The sequence below is a fragment of the Ptiloglossa arizonensis genome, chromosome 1 (assembly GCF_051014685.1).
Source record: "Ptiloglossa arizonensis isolate GNS036 chromosome 1, iyPtiAriz1_principal, whole genome shotgun sequence".
NCBI classification, from domain to species: Eukaryota; Metazoa; Arthropoda; class Insecta; order Hymenoptera; family Colletidae; genus Ptiloglossa; species Ptiloglossa arizonensis.
Window position 1 is genome coordinate 8,248,847 of NC_135048.1, and position 22,542 is coordinate 8,271,388.

Genomic DNA, 22,542 nt, shown 5'->3' on the forward strand with positions numbered 1-22,542 from the left:
GATAAGACACAATGAAACGTGTCGACTCGGTCAAACAAATACTCGTGAACGTTCAGCAAACGTGACAATCGCCGAAACAATTTCTAGTAACTATCTGTACGTGTTGAAGCTTGTAGTAACATTGTTTATTTACGACCGGAGCGAATTTTTTCTGCGGACCGACGTGACTCGAGCGCGCCAAACCGATACGACTGGCGCCGATTGGCCTCGAAGTTTAGAGGAATTCCACGATTACTTGCTATCTATATTTAAACGTAGTCTAATATTCGATAGGTATACAAATGTGAAATCAGATTCACGATTGGAGAAAATTTTTTCTGCGGACCGACGTGACTCGAGCGCGCCAAACCGATACGACTGGCACCGATTGGCCTAGAAGTTTAGAAGAATTCCACGATTACTTGCTATCCCTATTCAAACGTAGTCTAATATTCGACAGGTATACGAATGTGAAATCAGATTCACGATTGGAGAACATTTTTTCTGCGGACCGACATGACTCGAGCGCGCCAAACCGATACGACTGGCACTAATTCGCCCAACATTTTAGGAAAATTGTACGACAGTCTGCAATCTTTACTTAGACATGGTTTACTATACGACAGGTACACGAATACTATATTAGACTCGTAATTGCAGTGAATTTGTTCTAATAGTTGACGAGATTCAAGTACACAAAACCGATGCAATCGGGACGATCTGTCTAGTTTAAAGTCCTATAAATTAGACAATGTTTGAGATTTTTAGGAAACAATTACACATGACTGTTTCAAATTTTGTACGTACATTTACTGATCTCTTGCCAAACTGTATGAATTTTGTCAAGCATAAATAACTGATTTGATTAAAGTAGTGCACACATCGTTACATATGGTGTGTATTAAGAGAAAAAAAAAGAAAACGGTATTCATCGAAACCCTATTGTATTATTAAATTATCTAAATTGGCTAAAATATTCTATTGGTTACATTGCGCGGACAAATTTAGACAATATATTTAAATTTCAATAAAAAGCCGACCTATGTATCTCTTACGTATTGTAATAAAAAAAAATCCGTAATTATCCGATCGATCAGCTTTCTTAATAGCCATCTAACTCGTTTCGTTGTTCAGCTCCGATGAAGACGTTAAAATCTTTGCCTTACTCTTCAATTCACCAGGTTCGGAAAAAAAGACCCACTTTCCTCTTCACGCTCTGCCACCCTGCAACCGACGACTGTAGTGTCATCTTTTTATGTAATCCAACGTCGTAACTCCCGACGAGTTCCCGCGATCCTTCCGGCTACAATTCATCGTCGTATCCCACGATACTCGCGAGTCTAATGCTTCGACGTTTCGTCACTGGGTAATCGCGGCAGGCTAATTGCGAGATCAAGCACGCACAGATTCGTGGAAGGTTTCCTTATTTGCGAGAGAAATCTGTGCCAGAAATGCAAATCAGCATAGAGCGTGTAATGGTATTAAATGGTTGGTGTTAATGAGAACGTGGGTGCGTCAACCCATTGGTACATGGTTTCGCGTATAAATATTCTTCGGATGGATAAACGAAGGGTCGATGAAGCTGTACGGTCGATTACTTTGAGGAAATTATTCGTTATCGAGACAACAATTATTTATACATCGAAATCTACTAAATGAAAGATCGATCTGATCTAAGGAAGAAGAGACCACTGATCACCGAGTCTTCGTACACGATTTAAATCGACGATACCAAGTTCAACTGTTGCTTTTTATTTATTTTTGTTTTCTTTTATTTTACGAGGTTAAAGATGATCGAGAATACATGGAAATTCAGAGATTTTATTGGAATCGCGACCATAGCAAAATTTATCGCAGCAATTTCGTTCCTCTTCACCGAAATAGATTATTTCAAAGTAGTTTGCGCGGTTCTGTGATTCGAGTTACGACGCTGTAAACCGTTTCCACTGCATTATTTATCTCTTTGTTGCAGGTTCCTACCACGAATGTCTTCACTTGTCCAAATGGTGAGTAACTCCGTAGGTTTTCCTGGTTTTCTATAGTCACTGGAGCAGGTAAACACTTGAGTTGAACCTTTGGTTACCTTGGAAAGGTCGCACCTGATGGTCGCGTACCTGGCCAGGTAGACTGCCGAACGAGTGGACCGAGGTCATGTTCTGAGACTGTTTAAGCCTGTTTCACAACGAGAAAATTTGCCCAAGCGATACTTGTTCTTCCATGGAACAACTTCACAAACGAATCGACACTTTTCATGCGACGAAATTCGTGGTTTACCGAAAAGAAAGCTACTTGGCTAAAAAGAAGTCGAAATTATAGTACGCATTTTTTGGTCGTACAGATAAATCGTTGAACGTGTTTCGCTTCTTGGATATCAAATCCAAAGAACAAGTACAATCAAGTCGTAGAATATTGATAAAATTGGCGAGCAAAAATACCAATTTTTTTGTTTAATTTCAAAATCGTTGCATCGACTTCTTTCCTTTTTCATATTGTAGATCTCGACTAGAGAAATCGAAAAGTCAATTTTTATCGTAGGAACAATCGCTTGGACTGTTTAACCGCCCGTGCATTCACAACTTTTGAACTATTTTTCTCGAGAATCAGGGCTCGGGCAGAAAATGTTATTTCGCACACTTGATTCGTTTTCGATCACAGAAATCGTATCGCGGTTCTCGTAAAAGAATATTCGAAACAAGACGAGTCCAGCGAATATATTATACGAGGGACAATGAGGATAAGAGTTCGGCCGTTCGTAACGTTGCTCCACTTTTCCTCGTTGCTGCCAGTTCCAATTAAGTAGGTTGCACGTATCAGTAAGAAGCTCCTTGATCGTTGATTCTGTTCTGTCGCGTGCGTTTGAGAGTTTTCAAGTTCGATCGAGCTACCTCGAAAAACGAACGACACTTCGTGAGAAAGAAAAAAGAGAATTCTGTCATTTTCAGCTTCGAAAACAATTTTATTTCGATCTCTGCCAAAGACCTTGAAAGTTCGTAATTTTCGCTAGCGGAGCTCGAACCGAGAGGAAAATATTGTTCAAAAGGTGAAGAAATAAAAGTAACAAAACTATATTTTCATGGAAATAACTTCGACGCACACTTGTACGTTCATCTTTTGACTATTTTTCACGAATCGGTGTCAAGTTATCATTTCCCTACGTAAATTACACGATCATCTTGACAAAAGGATTCACATTTCTCGTAAATTATTCGTTAAATGTAAATTCAATTTCGATAGGATAGCGTAAGAAATTTATAGCGATGAGTTTTGTTAATCCAATACGTGAACTGTATATTACATGTCTCGGATCTAGAAAGCAGCATTAATGTCTCTCGTGAGGCGCTTGACCACGCATTGAAATCTCCAGATAGATGATTCGGTTAATCTCAAGTTCACGATTTTATTTTACCGAAATTAGTTGTGTTATCCATTAAAATTCTTAACAGCGTAGTGTCCGTTCCGTGGTAAATATCAAACATTTCTTGGACTCGAAAATTCAAAGAGATAAAATTTTCTTTCGAAAATTTTAAAAAATTCTCTGCTACAAATCTAGTCGAATGGGGTAGCATTGAAGATATTCTTTAAAGAATGTCTGACAATTGGCCCTTAAAATTCCAGTATTCGTTTACATCCGCCGAGATATATTTTCCGCTGAAAAATCTCTCCTCTCGACAATAGCCATCCCTTGCAACTGGTCGAAACGCTCCCAACTTGAAAGCATCCTGCAGCTACGATCTGGAACGGGCCCCGCTTACGCACCTGGCCCAAAATTCTCGACCTGCTACACAATAATGGTATACCGATGCTGGAGGATCACACAGGTAGAGACAGGGCGAGGAGAGGTAGGCCAAGAAACGAGACGGCATTCCTAAACCATGAATCCTTCTCCACCATCTCCTTGGTCGCTGTGGCGCGTCGTCGTCGTCGTATGTAAACGAGCGACCCTAAAAATACACCTCGCGAATTCGCGTCACGGTTATCCACCTTCCACGAGGTAAACTCGACCGACCACGCGGGGCGTGCGCGCGTGCGCGCGCGCAATGTCCTCGAACGGGATTCCAAAAAGTGGAGCATCCGGCAACGTGCTCCGTGACCGATCATCCGCCGCGCTCTACGCACAACACTATCCAGCTACCTCTCATTTAATAAAAATAAGAAAAATGTTATTGAATACCTTGGTTCAATAAGTTCAATAAGTTTCTGCAATATGTTCGCAGAACAAATGTTAGTAGTTCAATAACTTCGATAAGTCTCTGTCATTTATTCCCCATCATTAGTTTACAATCTGGTAATTTATTTGAAGCTGTCCAGCTACCTCTTATTTAATAAAAATAAGAAAATCTTATTGAATACCTTGGTTCAATAAGTTCAATAAGTTTCTGCAATATGTTCGCAGAACAAATGTTAGTAGTTCAATAACTTCGATAAGTCTCTGTCATTTATTCCCCATCATTAGTTTACAATCTGGTAATTTATTTGAAGCTGTCCAGCTACCTCTTATTTAATAAAAATAAGAAAATCTTATTGAATACCTTGGTTCAATAAGTTCAATAAGTTTCTGCAATATGTTCGCAGAACAAATGTTAGTAGTTCAATAACTTCGATAAGTCTCTGTCATTTATTCCCCATCATTAGTTTACAATCTGGTAATTTATTTGAAGCTGTCCAGCTACCTCTTATTTAATAAAAATAAGAAAATCTTATTGAATACCTTGGTTCAATAAGTTCAATAAGTTTCTGCAATATGTTCGCAGAACAAATGTTAGTAGTTCAATAACTTCGATAAGTCTCTGTCATTTATTCCCCACCATTAGTTTACAATCTGGTAATTTATTTGTACTTGTTTTCAGTTCAAAAAGTTTTTGTTATTTATACCCCACCTTTGTTTACAATCTGTTCATTTATTTGTACTTGTTTCTAGTTCAATAAGTTTTTGTTATTTATAGTCCACCATTTTTTACAATCTGGTAATTTATTTGTACTTGTTTGTAGTTCGATAAGTTCAACAAGTTTCTGTTATTTATTCCCCACCACTGTTTACAATCTGCTAATTTATTTGTACTTGTTTTCAGTTCAATAAGTTCAATAAGTTTCTGTCATTTATTCCCTATCATTGATTACAATCTGGTAATTTATTTGTACTTGTTTATAGTTCAATAAGTTTCCGTTGTTTATTCCCCACCATTGTTCACGAATTTTTTGTTTATGATAATTTATTTAATTCACTCTTTAAGAAATTTCGTTCAAAGCGTTTTGAGAAGAACGAAAAAGATGATAATTCGAAGAAAGATTGCCCTCGTTAAACCTTGCAGACTATTTTTATACTGTTCTTGCAGCAAAATATTCTTTACCACAGACCTGAGAAATATTTTAGTAGTTTTAGAGACACGATTATAGAGCAACACTTTTCCCTAACCCAGCAAACATTAGAGCAAACGATATTTCTCTCGGGATTCCATAAAAATCTGCAAAATTAACAAAAAATCGACATTTTTGGATTATCGAAGTTACCTTATTAATGGTTCCTTGTTTCGAATCTCCTGTTCGTACAAAAAATTTCATAATAATCGGTGTGAATAAAAATTTGTAAATTCAAAAACGTAGACAATATTAAACACGAAGCTGTACAAAAGAGTCTGAACCAACAACAAAATCGTCAACGAAGATCTTAGCACAATAGAATGTCGTGCAACGATAAATAATAAAGTAAAGAAATTCTATGTGTAGTATGTAAATGCAATATAGTCAAATTGTTTGTATTAAATCTTCAACTCGACAAATGTCGATTAATATTACAAAAGTGTGTTCAGAACAAATCGTACACGAAGAATAATGAAATACCAAAGTAATTTCATCGTTCTCTAAAAATAGCTACGTTTTTTCGCAATCCGATATGTATGGCACAAAGTCTCGACGAGAAGACTCACGCGTGTTAAGATTGTCGCAAAATATTCAACGTATGTTAGCGCTTGATCAAGAAATGCTAATAAGCGCGAGTGGAACAGCATACGTGGTACCAACATGGCCGTTTGACCTTTTGAAAGAAAGGAAGGCCGTTGGCGTTTCTTTCGCAGTGAGTCTGGCTCAAATTGCATCGAGAAAGCATTAACGAGTGATATTACGATATCGTCAGGAATGCCAATCTTCATCCAACATTCGGAAAGAAATCAAAGTATTTCGTATTTTTAGAAATTACAATTGTGTACAAGGAGAGAATCAAGATTAAGATTGAAACGTTTAAATACACAATTCACGTTAATAAATTATACCGATTATAGTTTCGATCGTCTTGACCAATTGGACTTTGACGATACCAAAGATTGATTCGGACTGAGGAATCAACTGTCGACCGATCGCAACCTTTTGCGGAAAAAGAACACGGTCATTCGTAGCACTTTTGATTTCCAGTGGTCTCTTCCCAAGGAATCATAAAACGAGTAGGATGGTCGACGAAGTGATGTCACGTGGCATCGATCGATTTCTCGGTAGCCAGACTTAGGTATACCAGTTTCCTGGGCATCCGTGTGCGATGTGCTTGTCGGGTGGACGTGTCAACCATCCCCGTTTTTGGAAATACAATCTTACGAATTTATGAAAATAATTCTCGGGTCGACAAATCATTTAACTCTTCAGTGATGAATTATTCTATTTTAAATTTGAAAAGATCAAAACAGATATAGATCAATGACGTTTATCGATCCGACGAAGTAATGTTATATTATCCAGAAATTTAATTATAAATATTTATTTAGAATTTTGTTACCACGATCGTGGAATTAAAATGTTGTTATTAAAAACTAACTTCAGAACGAATATAATCGAACACATCGAGCCGCTACTTATTCGTTGAAAAAATGTCTCAGATTCTGTTCCATGAAGGCTCGAATCTCAATCGTCCATCAACGTCGACGGATTCAAAAAGAATGCAGGAAGCACTTCGTTCAGGAATGTAAAAAAAGTTTCTATTCGATGAGTCAAACGTACCGAGAGCTGTCTCCGACTTCTCAATTCGAACGGTCAACAACGCGAGCACGCAAAGACGTTTCACTCATTCTCGTTCGTGATGTTACCCGTTTACCCACCGACCTACCTTTGACTCCGCATGTACACGGTGTGTCGCACTAAAAACGATCGAGGTCGTTACGTTCATCACTGTCTGTACAGGTCACCGATTAACCGCGTTTCCCGCCAACCACTTTGCCCGTTGCGAATCGATCTGTCGCATCACGTCATCGCGCGGTTACTTCTTCGATTTTCCCCTTTCGTGATGAGCATTGTGAAATTGAACAACTGGGTTCCAAAACTCAACACGTAAGGTGACATGTAACAAGAACTGCGTATGGAAGCATTTCATGGGAAAATACAGTACTCCCCATTTACTGTAATAAAGAAAGACAGATTTGTGAAACAGAAACGTTACCATTTCCAGTTATATGAAATTGAACGATTCGGGTCTAGAAACTTCACCTTCCCCGGTTATTTGAAATTAAGAAACAACTCACCACTAAGAAATAATAAAATTCTACCAGACTGCAATAAAGAAAGATAGATTTGTGGAACAGAAACGTTACCATTTCCAGTTATATGAAATCGAACGATTCGGGTCTAGAAACTTCACCTTCCCCGGTTATTTGAAATTAAGAAACAACTCACCATTAAGAAGCAATGAAATTCTACCGGACTGCAATAAAGAAAGACAGATTTGTGGAACAGAAACGTTACCATTTCCAGTTACATGAAACCGAACGATACAGATCGAGAAACTCCACCTTCTCCGGTTATATGAAATGAAGAAACAACTCAGTGTCATTTTCATGTAACCAGGGAAAGTAACGCTTTTATTTTACGAATCTATTCAGTTATATGAAATCAAACGAGTTAGGTCCAATTTCATGTAACCGAGTACTACTGTAAATGTTTCACAATTTGAATCGTCAATGAAAAAGTCTTCATCCGGAAAATCGTGTCTTGGATACGATTAGATTAACTCCTATTTTTGGAACTCATTTTTGATCAAATTCTCACGAAAACATATTACGAACCTATTTAAAATGGCACCGATTCACCTCTGTTACAAGGTATCAGTGACCTACGTGTCATCGAAACTTCTCGTCGATACGAATGAAACGAAATCATCGTACGTTACTCGTGGCAAAGTTTTAATCATTTGGATGCTAGATGTCTATAAGAGTTAACGGTGAACGTTTATTGGGCATTCGGAGAGTATGTTTAACAAATGTAACTACAGAACTTCCGCCCAGGATTTACACCGAAACTTCAAATCTTCAACCACAAGACGATTAAGCGTTATATTGTGTATCGATTTATATCAATTCATTGCTTGCCAGTAGCTTTCTAGGGTACCTACAATTATTTAATTAACCATACATGCAATCAACACGCAATAAAAACTAAGACGCGGTTTTTTTCATCCGCAGGATGGGAACTGAGAGGTATACACTGTTACAAATTCTTCAACATCAGGCACTCTTGGGAAAAGGCGGCAGAACTATGCAGAAGGTAAGTGGATCATCGATAGCTTCTCTTCTAATTCTATTTCAATTGAATAGTCTTAACGCTAAAAGTCACCAAAAATTACAAAAATAACTCTCTCTCGTTTAAAAAATCTCAACGCAATATTCGAAATTCTAGTTACCCACAACAGGCAAACGTTTACTTCCTCAAACGCGTTTATGGTACGTAACTAAAAAACAAGGCACTATAGGATTCCAAGTTGCCTTTGTAGTACGTTTGAAACCTACATAACAAGTTCGAGCTCTTAACGTGGAACAAGTGGTTCTCAAGTTTGAGAGCATTGTTTCCCCTCGTTTCAATAGTCTGACGCTCAAAGTCGCATAGATGTCACTCTTGTTCCTAAAGAATTTAAATCCTTTCGAAACGGTTCAGTAGACAAACCGTTTGCCTCCTGTAATGCATTCGGAGTGCAGAACGAAAAAAAAAAGGGGAAACTCGAGAAACGGCAGGTAGCTTTGTAGTCGCGTTATTACACGCTAGAACGGAGCAAGAGATCGACGAATTGACGTGGGATTGCAGGTACGGGAGCGAGCTGATGGTGGTGGAGTCGTACAGCGAGAACAACATGTCTGCGAGCATGATCGGGCGGCATTTGGATCGTTACTGGCTAGGTCTGGCCTCCCTCGACGATTTGCGGACCAACACGCTCGAGTCGGCGGCAGGAATGCTTGTCTCCCAATACGCCGGTTTGTAACGTCACGTTTCCTTCGACTCGACCGGAGAGACTCGCAACAGGATCCCGGTGTCTCTTAGCTTCCCTTCGAAACTTGAAATCACACGCCCTGTTGGGTCTCTCCTAATCCGTGGACTCTTTGACGCCTTTTTCTACGATCTAAGTTGTCCGTGCACGTGTGCGCGCAGGCCGGTTTCCATCGGGGTCACGGAAACGCGGAACTGCCCAGCGTATGCAGCACGAAGACACACTTTTCCCACAACAATACCCAGATACAGTCGCTTTTACGTCTGCCGCGGTACAAGCGGCAATTTACTCGTCTGGCGTGTTTGCACAACGTTTCCTTCGCTTTGTCTTCTATCGGATCTATTAGGACACTGCAAGACTCTTATCTCCAATTTAAGAGCTAGGAGCAACTTTGTCTATCTCCCCCTCCCTTCCCCCCTCCCTTCCCCCCTCAAAACATAGATCGTCTCTAATCGACACGAATGATCCACCAGCGATATTAACCTCGATTCCTGATAAAAATTATTATCTACTCGGTTAACTGTTCACAAGCGGTGTTCACTTAACCGGGTAGTTATTCTAGTTCTACTTTTACACGGTTCGTCGAAAGATCGTCGAACGGACGTGACAGTGGCGCTTAACAGTTCTGGTATTCAGGTTTCTGGGCGTCGAAGCAACCGAATCCGCAATCAGGTGAATGCGTGGACGTTGCCTTGACGGATGACCGACAAACGTGGGAGCTAACCACGTGCGAGTCGTTGCTTCCTTTCATGTGCCGGGCCAACGCCTGTCCCGCGGGTAAGTCGCCTCAACCATAACGGAAACTGAATCGACGTCTCACGCTGTCGACGAATCTGTTCAGGTTCGTTCCATTGTTCGAATGGCAAGTGCGTGAACGCGGCGTTCAAGTGCGACAAGCAGGACGACTGCGGCGATTATTCGGACGAGATAGACTGTCCAACGAACTGTCAGTTTTACATGGCGAGCAGCGGCGACGTGGTCGAGAGTCCTAATTATCCCCACAAATATGCACCCCTCAGTAACTGCAAGTGGACCCTCGAGGGACCCCAAGGCCACAACATACTTCTGCAGGTAAGCAACGCGTCCAGGTGTAATTTATTCCGACTGCCTGGATCTGTCTCGTGCAACGTATTTTTTTCAGTTTCAAGAATTCGAAACGGAGAAGAGTTTCGACATAGTGCAGATCCTGGTCGGCGGTAGGACCGAGGAGAAGTCCGTGAATCTTGCCACGCTCTCCGGCAAGCAAGAGCTCAGCAACAAGCTGTTCGTATCGGCCTCGAACTTTATGATCATTAAATTCAGCACGGACTCCTCCGTGGAGAGAAAAGGTTTCCGCGCTTCTTGGAAAACCGAGCCGCAAACCTGCGGCGGAGTTCTCCGAGCGACACCTCAAGGACAGGTGCTCACTTCACCAGGATATCCGCAGAATTATCCCGGAGGTTTGGAATGCCTTTACATCCTCCAGGCGCAGCCGGGTCGTATCATGTCGTTGGAGGTGTGTGACTCGAATATAAAATTGTCCGATTTAACGAAACAACCGGTCGAAGGATTCTGTTAATCCTGTTGCTTTCAGATCGAAGACTTGGATCTCGAAATGAATCGCGATTACATACTCATCAGGGACGGTGACTCGCCGATGAGCAGGCCGATCGCACGATTAACAGGAAAGTCGGAAGATAACCCAACAGTGATAATGTCTACGGGGAACAGCTTGTACCTATACTTCAAGACGAGTCTCGGCGATTCGAGACGCGGCTTCAGCATTCGTTACACGCAAGGCTGCAAAGCTACGATCATTGCGAGAAACGGAACGGTGCAGTCGCCTTCGTTCGGCCTGAACGACTACCCTAACAACCAGGAGTGCTTATATAGAGTGAAGAATCCGCATGGAGGGCCGTTGTCCTTGAAGTTCATTAACTTCAACGTCCATAAGACTGACTTTGTGCAGGTAATACCAACGCGTTTTCGAGTGTTACATTTGCGAAACCTTCTTACGAAGGAATATCCCTTCTGAATTCTAATTTGTGAACCATTCGCAGATATACGATGGTCCTAACGCAAACGGACTCCGGTTGCATCCTGGAAATGGATTCACATCCAACAGTCGGCCAAAGATTACTCTAACCGCTGAAGGCGGAGAGATGCTCGTTCGCTTCACATCTGATGCCTTGCACAGCAGCCCTGGGTGGCAAGCAGAGTTCTCAGCAGGTAACTTAGAAGCACCCAAGTGATATCTGATCGTTTGGACCTGCAATTGCCAGATCGCTAACGCCTTTGGACTTCTATAGATTGTCCACACCTTCAGTCTGGCGAAGGTGCACTGGCTTCCAGTAGAGACACCGCTTTTGGCACAACTGTGACCTTTTCTTGTCCCCTGGGTCAAGAATTCGCGACAGGCAAGCCGAAAATCACCACAGAGTGTCTGCCAGGTGGAAACTGGTCCGTTACATACATTCCCAAATGTCAGGAGGTTTATTGCGGTCCTGTACCCCAAATAGACAATGGATTCTCGATTGGGTCATCCAATGTCACGTACAAGGGTTTAGCTACTTATCAGTGTTACGCTGGATTTGCGTTTCCGTCTGGCCGTCCTACTGAAAAGATTTCGTGTATGGCTGATGGAAGATGGGAGAAGAAACCCTCTTGCTTAGGTAAGTTGGCTACAGTTGCTCTAGCTTCATCAACAATAATACTGAACTTAATTGATTCCTATATATTTCTCTTATAGCCTCTCAGTGTTCTCCACTTCCGGAAGCTCCCCACTCGAACATTACTATTTTGAATGGAGGCGGTCGTAGTTACGGGACGATTGTTAGATTCGAATGCGAACCAGGATATGTTAGAAGCGGACATCCCGTGATTCTCTGCATGAGCAACGGAACATGGTCTGATGAAGTGCCAACGTGTTCTCGTAAGTACCTCCTGGGATTAAAGAAGTCCGGTTGTAGTAGGTTGCAAAATGTAACGCCTTCGTATATCAACCGACGATACTTTGGTGTGTAGGAGCAAAATGCCCATTACTGCCCACGATCAAGAACGGTTTTGTCGTTGATACCACCAGGGACTACTTGTACGGCGATGAAGCCAGGGTACAATGCAACAGAGGCTATAAGCTTTCTGGTTCTAATATTATACAATGTGGACCCGATCAGCGATTCGACAACGTTCCAACTTGTGAAGGTAAGATTGGAAAGTTCGCAATCTTATATTGGTCTTCTTTTTAATTATAAATTCAATGTTTTAGACATAAACGAGTGTGCATCCAGTCAATGTGACTTGGCTTCCACCGAGTGCATAAACAATCCTGGTGCATTCACTTGTAAGTGCAAGCCAGGATTCGCTCCAACTATGGAGTGCAGGCCTATAGGAGACCTTGGGCTTATCAATGGTGGTATCCCCGATGAATCGATCACAGTTTCAAGTTCTGAGAATGGATACACCAGAACTGTGAGTAACTACTTGCGGATATTACATTAATCATCAATCCGATTTAAGTCTGACCTAACCAGTCCTTATGTTTGACTTTAAGGGTGTTCGTCTAAACAACGGTGATGGCTGGTGCGGCAACAACATCGAACCCGGAACAAACTGGGTAATGATCGACATGAAAGCACCAACGATCATTCGTGGTTTCCGAACGCAAGTTGTTGCAAGAGTAGATGGCAACATAGCATACACTTCAGCAGTCCGAATTCAATATACAGATGACCTAACAGACACCTTTAAGGATTACACGAATCCCGATGGTACACCAGTAGAATTCAGAATACTGGAACCTACTCTTTCCGTCTTGAATCTACCAGTCTCCATCGAAGCACGCTACGTAAGGTTCAGGATACAGGACTACGCAGGTGCACCTTGTATGAAGCTGGAAATAATGGGTTGCACTCGCCTGGAGTGCACCGACATCAATGAATGTGCCATCAACAACGGTGGCTGCCACCAAAAGTGCATCAACAACCCTGGAAGCTACGCTTGCATGTGCAACACGGGCTTCGAGTTGTACAAGAGCAACGGGACAGCCGGTTTCAACATCGAGAAGTACGAAACTGGTGAGAGGGATGGAGATTTGTATCAAAAGAACAAAACCTGTGTGCCGGTTATGTGCCCATCCCTATCGGCACCGGAAAATGGAAAGATTTTATCGACCAAAGTACGTGTTTAACATAGTTTGACTGCACACGATTGAAATGACTTTACTATGACTATTATTTTGATATTATTTACAGCAACAGCATCATTTCGGTGATCTAGTCAAATTCCAATGTAATTTCGGCTACGTGTTGTCTGGTTCCTCGGCCGTCGTTTGTACGTCTAGCGGCGCTTGGAATGGAACGACACCAGAGTGTCAATGTGAGTAATCAATTACAGTTCAAATAATTAATAGTTAATAACAAATTGTTAATGTTCAAAACATCTTTTCAGACGCGAAGTGTGTGTCTCTACCAGACGACAAAAATGAGGGTCTATCGGTTATTCGTAGCGACGAGGCGAGTGTCCTGGTACCTTTTAAGCAAAACGTCACGCTGAAGTGCGGCAGTAATGGTCGATACCTGAGGAACACAGCCACGTCAGATTTCCGTCAGTGTGTCTACGATCCAAAACCAGGCCTACCAGACTACTGGCTCTCGGGATCGCAGCCAGCCTGTCCACGAGCCGACTGTGGAAAGCCTTTGCCAACTCCTGGGGCCGAGTACGGCCAGTATTTAGACACGAAATATCAGTCATCCTTCTTCTTCGGTTGTCAGGATACGTTTAAACTAGCTGGACAAACGAATCGTCACGACAACGTTGTCAGGTGCCAGGCGAATGGCATATGGGACTTTGGCAATCTACGATGCGAAGGTCCTGTTTGTGAAGATCCTGGCCGACCAAGTGACGGTTACCAAGTAGCTAGAAGCTACGAGCAAGGATCCGAGGTTCAGTTCGGCTGCAGTCGACCAGGCTACATTCTCATTAACCCTAGACCTATTGTCTGCGTTCGGGAACCAGAATGCAAAGTTGTGAAACCCCTGGGATTAGCTTCCGGTCGCATTCCGGATTCTGCCATTAACGCAACTTCTGAAAGGCCGAATTATGAAGCTAAAAACGTTCGCCTGAACTCAGTAACCGGCTGGTGTGGCAAACAGGAGGCATTTACTTACGTTAGCGTCGATTTGGGCCAGGTGTTTAGAGTGAAGGCGATTTTGGTTAAGGGCGTAGTTACAAACGACATTGTAGGAAGACCAACGGAGATCAGATTTTTCTACAAGCAGGCTGAGGTTGAGAACTACGTGGTTTACTTCCCTAACTTTAACCTGACGATGCGGGATCCTGGAAATTACGGTGAACTGGCGATGATTACTTTGCCTAAATACGTACAAGCGCGCTTCGTGATTTTGGGAATCGTCAGTTACATGGACAACGCTTGTCTGAAGTTCGAGTTGATGGGATGCGAAGAACCCGTAACGGAACCGTTGTTAGGTTACGATTATGGTTTCTCTCCCTGTGTTGACAACGAGCCTCCAGTGTTCCAGAACTGCCCTCAACAACCGATAATAGTACAGAAGGGAGCCGATGGCGGATTACTGCCTGTAAACTTCACAGAACCCACAGCTATCGATAATAGTGGCAGCATAGCTCGTCTGGAAGTCAAGCCTCATAGTTTTAGAACGCCGCTACGAGTTTTCGAAGACACTGTAGTCAAATACGTGGCGTTTGATTACGACGGGAATGTCGCTATTTGCGAGATCAACATTACTGTACCTGGTCTGTATAATAACCTTCTTTCTAATTCAGTACATGATATTTGTTTGTCACCGTTGTGTAATAACGTAACCATTTACAGACGTAACACCGCCGAAACTCAGCTGTCCACAGAGTTACGTGATCGAGCTGATTGATAAACAAGAGAGTTACACGGTCAATTTCAATGAAACTCGAAGGCGAATCAACGCCACCGATCCATCTGGTCCAGTAAAGATCACGTTTGTGCCAGAAAGAGCAGTGATATCGATCGGCAGCTTTGAAAACGTAACCGTTTACGCGACAGACTCGAGCGGCAACAGAGCATCCTGTCACTTCCAAGTATCAGTTCAAGCAACACCGTGTGTGGACTGGGAATTAAAGCCACCTGCTAACGGAGGACTGAAATGTGTTCCCGGTGACAAAGGTCAACAGTGTATAGCAACTTGCAAGAATGGTTTTAGGTTTACCGATGGTGCACCAATAAAAACATTCACCTGTGACGTTACCAAGCATTGGTCTCCTGCTTCTGTTGTCCCTGACTGTGTGTCTGAAAGTGAGTCTTCTTTTCTTGCAGTTCAAAATCTTTTGAAATTCGATTAGCATACTAGGTAGGTAAATAAATACTTGCACGTTCTATTCAATAGACACCCAACAGGCGAACTACCACGTTGTCGCGGCGGTAACTTATCGCGCCAATGGCGCTGTTTCGAGGTCTTGTCTGCCGCAGTATCAAGATCTGATGTCTCAGTACTATATGAACCTGAATAACATCCTGACTCAGCGTTGTTCCGCTGTTAATGTAAATATGAACGTGTCGTTTGTAAGGTCCGTGCCGTACTTGCTCGAAGAAAACGTTTTGAAGGTTAGTATATCGAAAGAAATTTTAAGAAATGTTTCGATTGTAAATGTCATTGCACCAAACACCTATTTATAAATTTCAGATGGACTTCGTCCTCGTCGTCGTTCCCGCTGTACGCCAGCCTCAACTTTACGATCTCTGTGGCTCCACGTTGAATCTAATCTTCGACCTGTCAGTACCTTCCACCAGTGCAGTTATAGAACCTTTGTTGAATGTTTCCTCGATTGGAAATCAATGTCCACCGCTTCGAGCGTTGAAGTCATCCATTACGCGAGGCTTCACGTGTAGCATTGGAGAGGTTTTGAACATGGATACTAACGATGTCCCCCGATGTTGTGAGTACACAATTGTTACTATGAAAATTTGGTTGTTTATCATGCCTTCTACACAAGATTAAACATAACACTTTTCATTGTAGTGCACTGTCCAGCTGGCACGTTCGCTGGAGAGAAACAAAAGCAATGTACATCTTGTCCAAAGGGCTTTTACCAAAACAGCGATCGTCAAGGCTCCTGCCTGCGGTGTCCATTCGGCACATACACAAAAGAAGAGGGTTCCAAGAGCATAGATGACTGTATACCGGTTTGTGGATACGGCACATATTCGCCTACTGGGCTAGTACCTTGCCTGGAATGTCCTAGAAACAGCTATACCGGAGAGCCACCAGTAGGTGGTTACAAGGACTGTCAGACCTGTCCAGCTGGAACGTTTACATATCAACCAGCTGCACCAGGTCGTGATCGGTGCAGAGCAAAGTGCTCTCCGGGCATGTACTCAGACACAGGTCTCGCCCCGTGTGCTCAGTGTCCAAAAGACTTTTTCCAACCGCAGCACGGCGCGACGACGTGCGTCGAATGTCCAACGAATATGTACACTGATGGCCCAGGTGCACTTGGCCGTGAAGAATGCAAGCCCGTACAGTGCACTGACAGTGTCTGTCAACACGGAGGCTTGTGCGTTCCCATGGGGCACGGTGTTCAGTGTCTGTGTGCCGCTGGATTCTCCGGAAGGCGCTGTGAAATTGACATCGATGAGTGTGCATCTCAACCGTGCTACAATGGCGCCACTTGTATAGACCTGCCGCAGGGATACAGGTGTCAATGTGCTAACGGATATTCTGGAGTGAATTGTCAGGAAGAGAAGTCGGATTGCACGAACGACACTTGCCCTGAAAGAGCGATGTGCAAAGATGAGCCTGGCTTCAGCAACTACACATGTCTGTGTAGATCTGGATACACCGGAGTCGATTGCGATATCACTGTGAGTTTATTTCTGTTTCGAAGTATCTAGTAACCTAATTATTCGTAACAATGATTTCTAATTGTAGATAAATCCTTGCACGGCAAGTGGAAATCCTTGCAACAATGGCGCGACCTGCGTGGCTCTGCAACAAGGCCGTTACAAGTGTGACTGTTTACCGGGATGGGAAGGTCAGAGCTGCGAGATTAACACTGATGACTGCGCCGAGAAACCGTGCCTGTTAGGAGCCAACTGTACTGATTTGGTAGCTGACTTCAGCTGCGATTGTCCACCCGGATTCACTGGCAAACGATGTCACGACAAGATAGACTTGTGTTCAGGAAATCCCTGCTTGAACGGTATTTGCGTGGACAACTTGTTCGGCCACGAATGTATCTGTCATCCAGGTTGGACTGGTTCCGCTTGTGAGACGAATATCAACGAGTGCGCCAATAAACCGTGCCGCAACAATGGTCAATGCATTGATCAAATAAACGGATTCACTTGTACCTGTGAACCAGGGTACACGGGCAAACAGTGTCAGCACACAATCGATGACTGTTCATCGGAGCCTTGTCAAAATGGAGGAACTTGTTTAGATCAGTTGGAAGGATTCGTCTGCAAGTGCAGGCCAGGATTCGTCGGACTTCAGTGCGAGGCAGAGCTGGACGAGTGTCTCAGTGATCCTTGTAGTCCAGTCGGAACGGATCGTTGTGTTGATCTCGATAACACGTTCGTGTGTCACTGTCGCGAAGGTTACACTGGTGCTGCGTGCGAGGTTAACATTGATGATTGTGCACCTGGTCCTTGCTTGAACGGCGCTACGTGTAGAGATGAGGTTGGCGGCTTCAAGTGTATGTGCCCAGAGGGCTGGACTGGAGTCCACTGCGAGATCGACGTTGGAATGTGTCAGAATCATCCTTGCCAAAATGATGCTGCGTGCGTTGATCTGTTCATGGATTATTTCTGCGTGTAAGTATTATAATGATAAAGTGACTCATTTAATAAACACATTAAGTTGTGTTTGTGTATAAGCGCGCGTGTGTGTATAATCCTCTCATAAATGTTGCTGTGCAGTTGTCCGTCAGGAACTGATGGAAAACAGTGTGAAACTGCACCTGAGCGTTGTATTGGTAATCCATGCATGCATAATGGACGTTGTCAAGACTTCGGATCAGGGCTTAATTGTACATGTCCCGATGACTACACTGGAATTGGGTGCCAGTACGAATACGACGCCTGCCAAGCCGGTGCTTGCAAAAATGCAGCTACATGCGTCGACGAGGGTCCAGGATTTACTTGCATTTGTCCAGCTGGATATACAGGTTAGTCTTCAAGAGAAATAAAATTGGAGAAACGATCATTGAAATGAAATATAATCACGCCGTAACTTTTTTTAGGCAAAACTTGCGAGGATGATATAATCGACTGCAAAGAAAATTCATGTCCTCCATCTGCAACGTGCATCGATCTTACCGGCAAATTCTTCTGTCAATGTCCTTTCAACTTAACTGGCGACGACTGCAGAAAGTGTAAGTTTGCATTATGCCCATTTTCAATAAGTGAGTCAACTTTGAGTGACATACAATTGAAAATATTTTTAACAGCCATCCAAGTGGATTACGACTTATACTTCAGCGATCCGGCCCGCAGTAGCGCTGCTCAAGTGATTCCATTTTTCACCGGAGGAAGAAAGAGCTTAACTGTGGCTATGTGGGTGCAGTACATCCAAAAAGATGAAGCGGGAATATTCTTTACTCTTTATGCTGTGAGGTAAATTCCCATAATATACAGATTTTAATTGTAACCTTTAAACTATAACATTCTAATTCTGAATTATTGTTTCGTAGCTCGCCTCATGTTCCATCGAATCGCAGACTTATGGTCCAAGCACACAGTAACGGTGTCCAAGTGTCCCTGTTCCACGATTTGCAAGACGTTTATCTACCATTTAGAGAATATGCAACGATCAATGATGGTCAATGGCACCACGTTGCCATAGTTTGGAACGGTGAAAATGGTGGTGAACTGGTTCTGATTACAGAAGGATTGATTGCCAGTAAAACCGAGGGGTATGGAAGCGGCAGATCTCTACCAGCATAGTGAGTACACTTTATAATATTGTAATATCCATCTATAGTTAGACTAGAATCAATTGGTCACTCAGGTCCATACCGTTTTAGTTACCTCTAGCTCTTTCTGTCCCATAAATACTGATGTAAGGTCGTATAGCCTAAATAGATGAAATGATTTTGAGCGATTGATTGATTTTAAACCGATTATAATGGCAATAGTACGTTAAAGCATTCGACACAACTTAACATTGTTCCAAGCAAGCTAACACAATTTCTTTCAGTGCTTGGGCAGTACTAGGGAAACCACAAAGCGAAAATGCAAAGGGTTACACTGAATCTGGGTTCCAAGGACATCTGACCAAGGTTCAAATCTGGAGCCGCGCCTTGCACGTGACCAATGAGATACAGAAACAAGTACGCGACTGTCGTACTGAACCTGTTCTCTATCAGGATTTGGTGTTGACCTGGACAGGATACGATGAAACAATTGGTGGCGTGGAAAGAGTTGTACCATCCCACTGTGGACAAAGAGTGTGTCCACCTGGATATGGTGGCAGCAAGTGTCAACAATTGGAGTCTGATAAGATTCCACCCAAAGTCGAACACTGTCCAGGTGACCTTTGGGTGATCGCTAAGAACGGTTCGTCTATTGTTACATGGGACGAACCACGTTTCACGGATAATGTTGGCATAGTAAAAGTTCAAGAGAAGAATGGACACAAGTCTGGACAAACATTGATGTGGGGTACCTACGATATCAGCTACGTTGCTTACGATCAAGCTGGAAACTCTGCTAGCTGCAACTTTAAAGTTTATGTCCTGTGTAAGCCACTGTCTGTTACATTTTTTAATAGTACTATTGCAGAGCAGTATCGATCATGATATGTTTCATTCTTTAGCCGATTTCTGTCCGGAACTGGCTGATCCAATTGGAGGAACCCAGCAGTGCAAGGACTGGGGCTCTGGTGGCCAGTTCAAAGTGTGCGAAATTTTCTGCAACACTGGACTTCGATTCTCCCAAGAGGTGCCTAAATTTTACACCTGTGGCGCAGAAGGTTTCTGGAGACCGACCAATGATCCATCATTGCCTTTGGTTTATCCTGCTTGCACAAGTAATCTTTGAATCTATACTTTTCACGGTGTCTTCTCAATTGTTAATTCTTTCATTAGTTGGGTATATTATAATTTCGTGTGTTTTTTTTTCTTTTTTATTCAGGTTCTACGGCAGCTCAGCGCGTATTCAGGATTAGAATGAACTTCCCAACATCGGTTCTCTGTAACGAAGCTGGCCAAGGGGTACTCAAGAAGAAGGTTCGAGATGCTGTGAATTCATTGAACAGGGACTGGAACTTCTGTTCATATTCCTTCGAAGGTAAGTCATTTTTCTTGTTTACGTTTCACGCAATCCTTAATCTCAATAATCATACGTTATTACATTTTGTATTTCTGCACAGGTACTCGCGAGTGCAAAGACCTGAACATCGATGTTCAATGCGACCACCGTGCACGCACAACCAGAGATACGAACGAAGAAGATGGCGGAACTTACATAATTTCCGCTGTAGTGCCAGCAGAACCGTAAGTGTCCAGTTCGTTTACCGATTTATCCAATTGCATATGCTTTTCTATTTTGAATATTGCGTCTCATAAGTGAGTCCCGACATTACTTTCGACGGGCGAATCACTCAGTTAGCTACATATCTAGTATCAGCTTGCAGTCAAGCTTCGATCAGCCTTCATTCGAAGAATAAAATTAGTACTGAGCAATTTGTTACTTGTGTTGCATCGTAGAACGAGACAAGCGCGGCAAGGCAGCGATACCTACGAGGTGGAGATCTCGTTCCCAGCGATAAAGTAAGGACAGCTCGATTTACGCCACGTGCGAAACGTATCATTGTACATGTGTTCTCGTCATCCGGGGCTCGGTGTTGATCCAACATCATCTCACATTCTTATAAATCCATTTGCGACCATGAACATACCATTTTAGACGGCAATGCATGAGGGGCGTACAGAGAAAAGGAAATGTGTTACACTATCATAACCTTACTACAGTCTGATCAAAATCAACTGGCCACTCAAGGCCGTTATAATGGAGCTATCCCCACTACACCGATTACCCACCGCTACTCTCGTCTCTTCGAGGAACGTGGGAGTGGTGTCCGTGGCCTTTAGAGACTAATTGAATTTGGTCCGTCTATAACAGCGCTGTCCAAGTGAGACCATGTGAGGCCTCTAGTGCTTTTCCAATCCCATTTAAACACGACACTAGCGTCTGTAACCTTCCTTACAACGAAGGTGCTGCCTTTTTAGGGTCGCGTGGTTTCTCGGAGAACGTAAGTATGCTATGTGGGGGGAAGGACCGATCGAAAGGGGAAGCAGGCACGCGAGGGGCCTCTATGTTGGACAGCGCTGATCTATAAACTTGAACGTACCGTAACCGTAACGAGTTACAGGAGTTGGATCTCCTAATGTAACGAGAAATTTTCTCCGTGCCCATGTACTAGAAGGAAGTTGAACAAGGTCGATTTATTAAGTTGTCACTTAACGCGTGCACAACGTTTCACCGATGAAATGTATCTGCTCGTAAAAGAACAAAGGTCGACTCTAACTGACTGGTATGCACGTTGTTTACTAACTGTTCATACACGACCGACTAGGGTAACGATAAGATAGCCAAAATAACATCGTAACTCGAACTGCGTAACACCTGACCGGAAACCAAGCTGTTGGGTTAACGACATTTTGCAAGCACCGATAAATAGTCCCATCAGATCAATCGAATGTCTTTATAAATCATTATTCTCTATGATTTCTCGATACCAAACAGCTCAGGTTCGCAATGTAACAGGGCATTAAAAGCTGCAATGACACTTAGCGTCGGACATGTTATATATTAGAATTCCAGGACGTCTTAAGCATTAATTAAGCATTACGTAGGTATATAATTAATAGGTGTCGATAAGGTTGCGTCTTGCTGAGGATCCAATGGAAAGGCTGCCTGGTTACCTTCGCCTTAAGATAACGGCTGTACATATTTGCGCATACTCTCCTTCATCTATCGCTAAAACAGATCACTTATCATGTAGCAGTTCGTTAACAGCGCTCTGTGTTTTATAGCGATCCGATTTTGAATGCTAACTCGAACGAAAGAGCAACTGTTCAGACCTTACTGGAGAGACTGATTTTGGAGGAAGATCAATTTGATGTTCACTACATCCTGCCGAACACTGTACCTGATCCAGCGTCTCTGATTCTTGAATCCGACTACGACTGTCCGGTGGGGCAGGTCGTTATGGCGCCAGATTGCGGTAAGTGTCAATTGAAAAATGAAAATCTTCAGATTTATTGACAGGTGGTTTAATTTCGTATTGGATTCCTTCGATCCTTAGGTTTCATAAACCTGTTTGAATTCTTGTATGTGTACATCT

The 22,542-nt window shown here is 42.9% G+C and overlaps 1 protein-coding gene across 4 annotated transcripts in view; it reads left to right on the plus strand.

The window, feature by feature from the left end:
- The window catches only part of Uif (sushi, von Willebrand factor type A, EGF and pentraxin domain-containing protein uif), a 51,443-nt gene that overhangs the window by 25,287 nt on the left and 3,614 nt on the right, over nt 1-22,542 (plus strand). For 2 of the 4 annotated variants that reach the window (XM_076314185.1, XM_076314106.1), the window contains exons 3-32: nt 1,952-1,985; nt 8,415-8,496; nt 9,031-9,197; nt 9,848-9,988; nt 10,053-10,282; nt 10,353-10,706; nt 10,785-11,159; nt 11,251-11,419; nt 11,500-11,862; nt 11,940-12,122; nt 12,215-12,391; nt 12,456-12,658; nt 12,741-13,364; nt 13,441-13,564; nt 13,637-14,959; nt 15,039-15,491; nt 15,583-15,800; nt 15,880-16,132; nt 16,216-17,057; nt 17,125-18,008; nt 18,114-18,361; nt 18,437-18,568; nt 18,644-18,809; nt 18,887-19,138; nt 19,393-19,934; nt 20,011-20,223; nt 20,328-20,483; nt 20,566-20,689; nt 20,903-20,965; nt 22,232-22,422. In XM_076314185.1, coding sequence (XP_076170300.1) covers nt 1,952-1,985; nt 8,415-8,496; nt 9,031-9,197; nt 9,848-9,988; nt 10,053-10,282; nt 10,353-10,706; nt 10,785-11,159; nt 11,251-11,419; nt 11,500-11,862; nt 11,940-12,122; nt 12,215-12,391; nt 12,456-12,658; nt 12,741-13,364; nt 13,441-13,564; nt 13,637-14,959; nt 15,039-15,491; nt 15,583-15,800; nt 15,880-16,132; nt 16,216-17,057; nt 17,125-18,008; nt 18,114-18,361; nt 18,437-18,568; nt 18,644-18,809; nt 18,887-19,138; nt 19,393-19,934; nt 20,011-20,223; nt 20,328-20,483; nt 20,566-20,689; nt 20,903-20,965; nt 22,232-22,422 — 9,286 coding nt within the window. The remainder of the gene's footprint in view (nt 1-1,951; nt 1,986-8,414; nt 8,497-9,030; nt 9,198-9,847; nt 9,989-10,052; nt 10,283-10,352; nt 10,707-10,784; nt 11,160-11,250; nt 11,420-11,499; nt 11,863-11,939; nt 12,123-12,214; nt 12,392-12,455; nt 12,659-12,740; nt 13,365-13,440; nt 13,565-13,636; nt 14,960-15,038; nt 15,492-15,582; nt 15,801-15,879; nt 16,133-16,215; nt 17,058-17,124; nt 18,009-18,113; nt 18,362-18,436; nt 18,569-18,643; nt 18,810-18,886; nt 19,139-19,392; nt 19,935-20,010; nt 20,224-20,327; nt 20,484-20,565; nt 20,690-20,902; nt 20,966-22,231; nt 22,423-22,542) is intronic. The other 2 variants (XM_076314276.1, XM_076314371.1) reach the window with 1 other exon arrangement.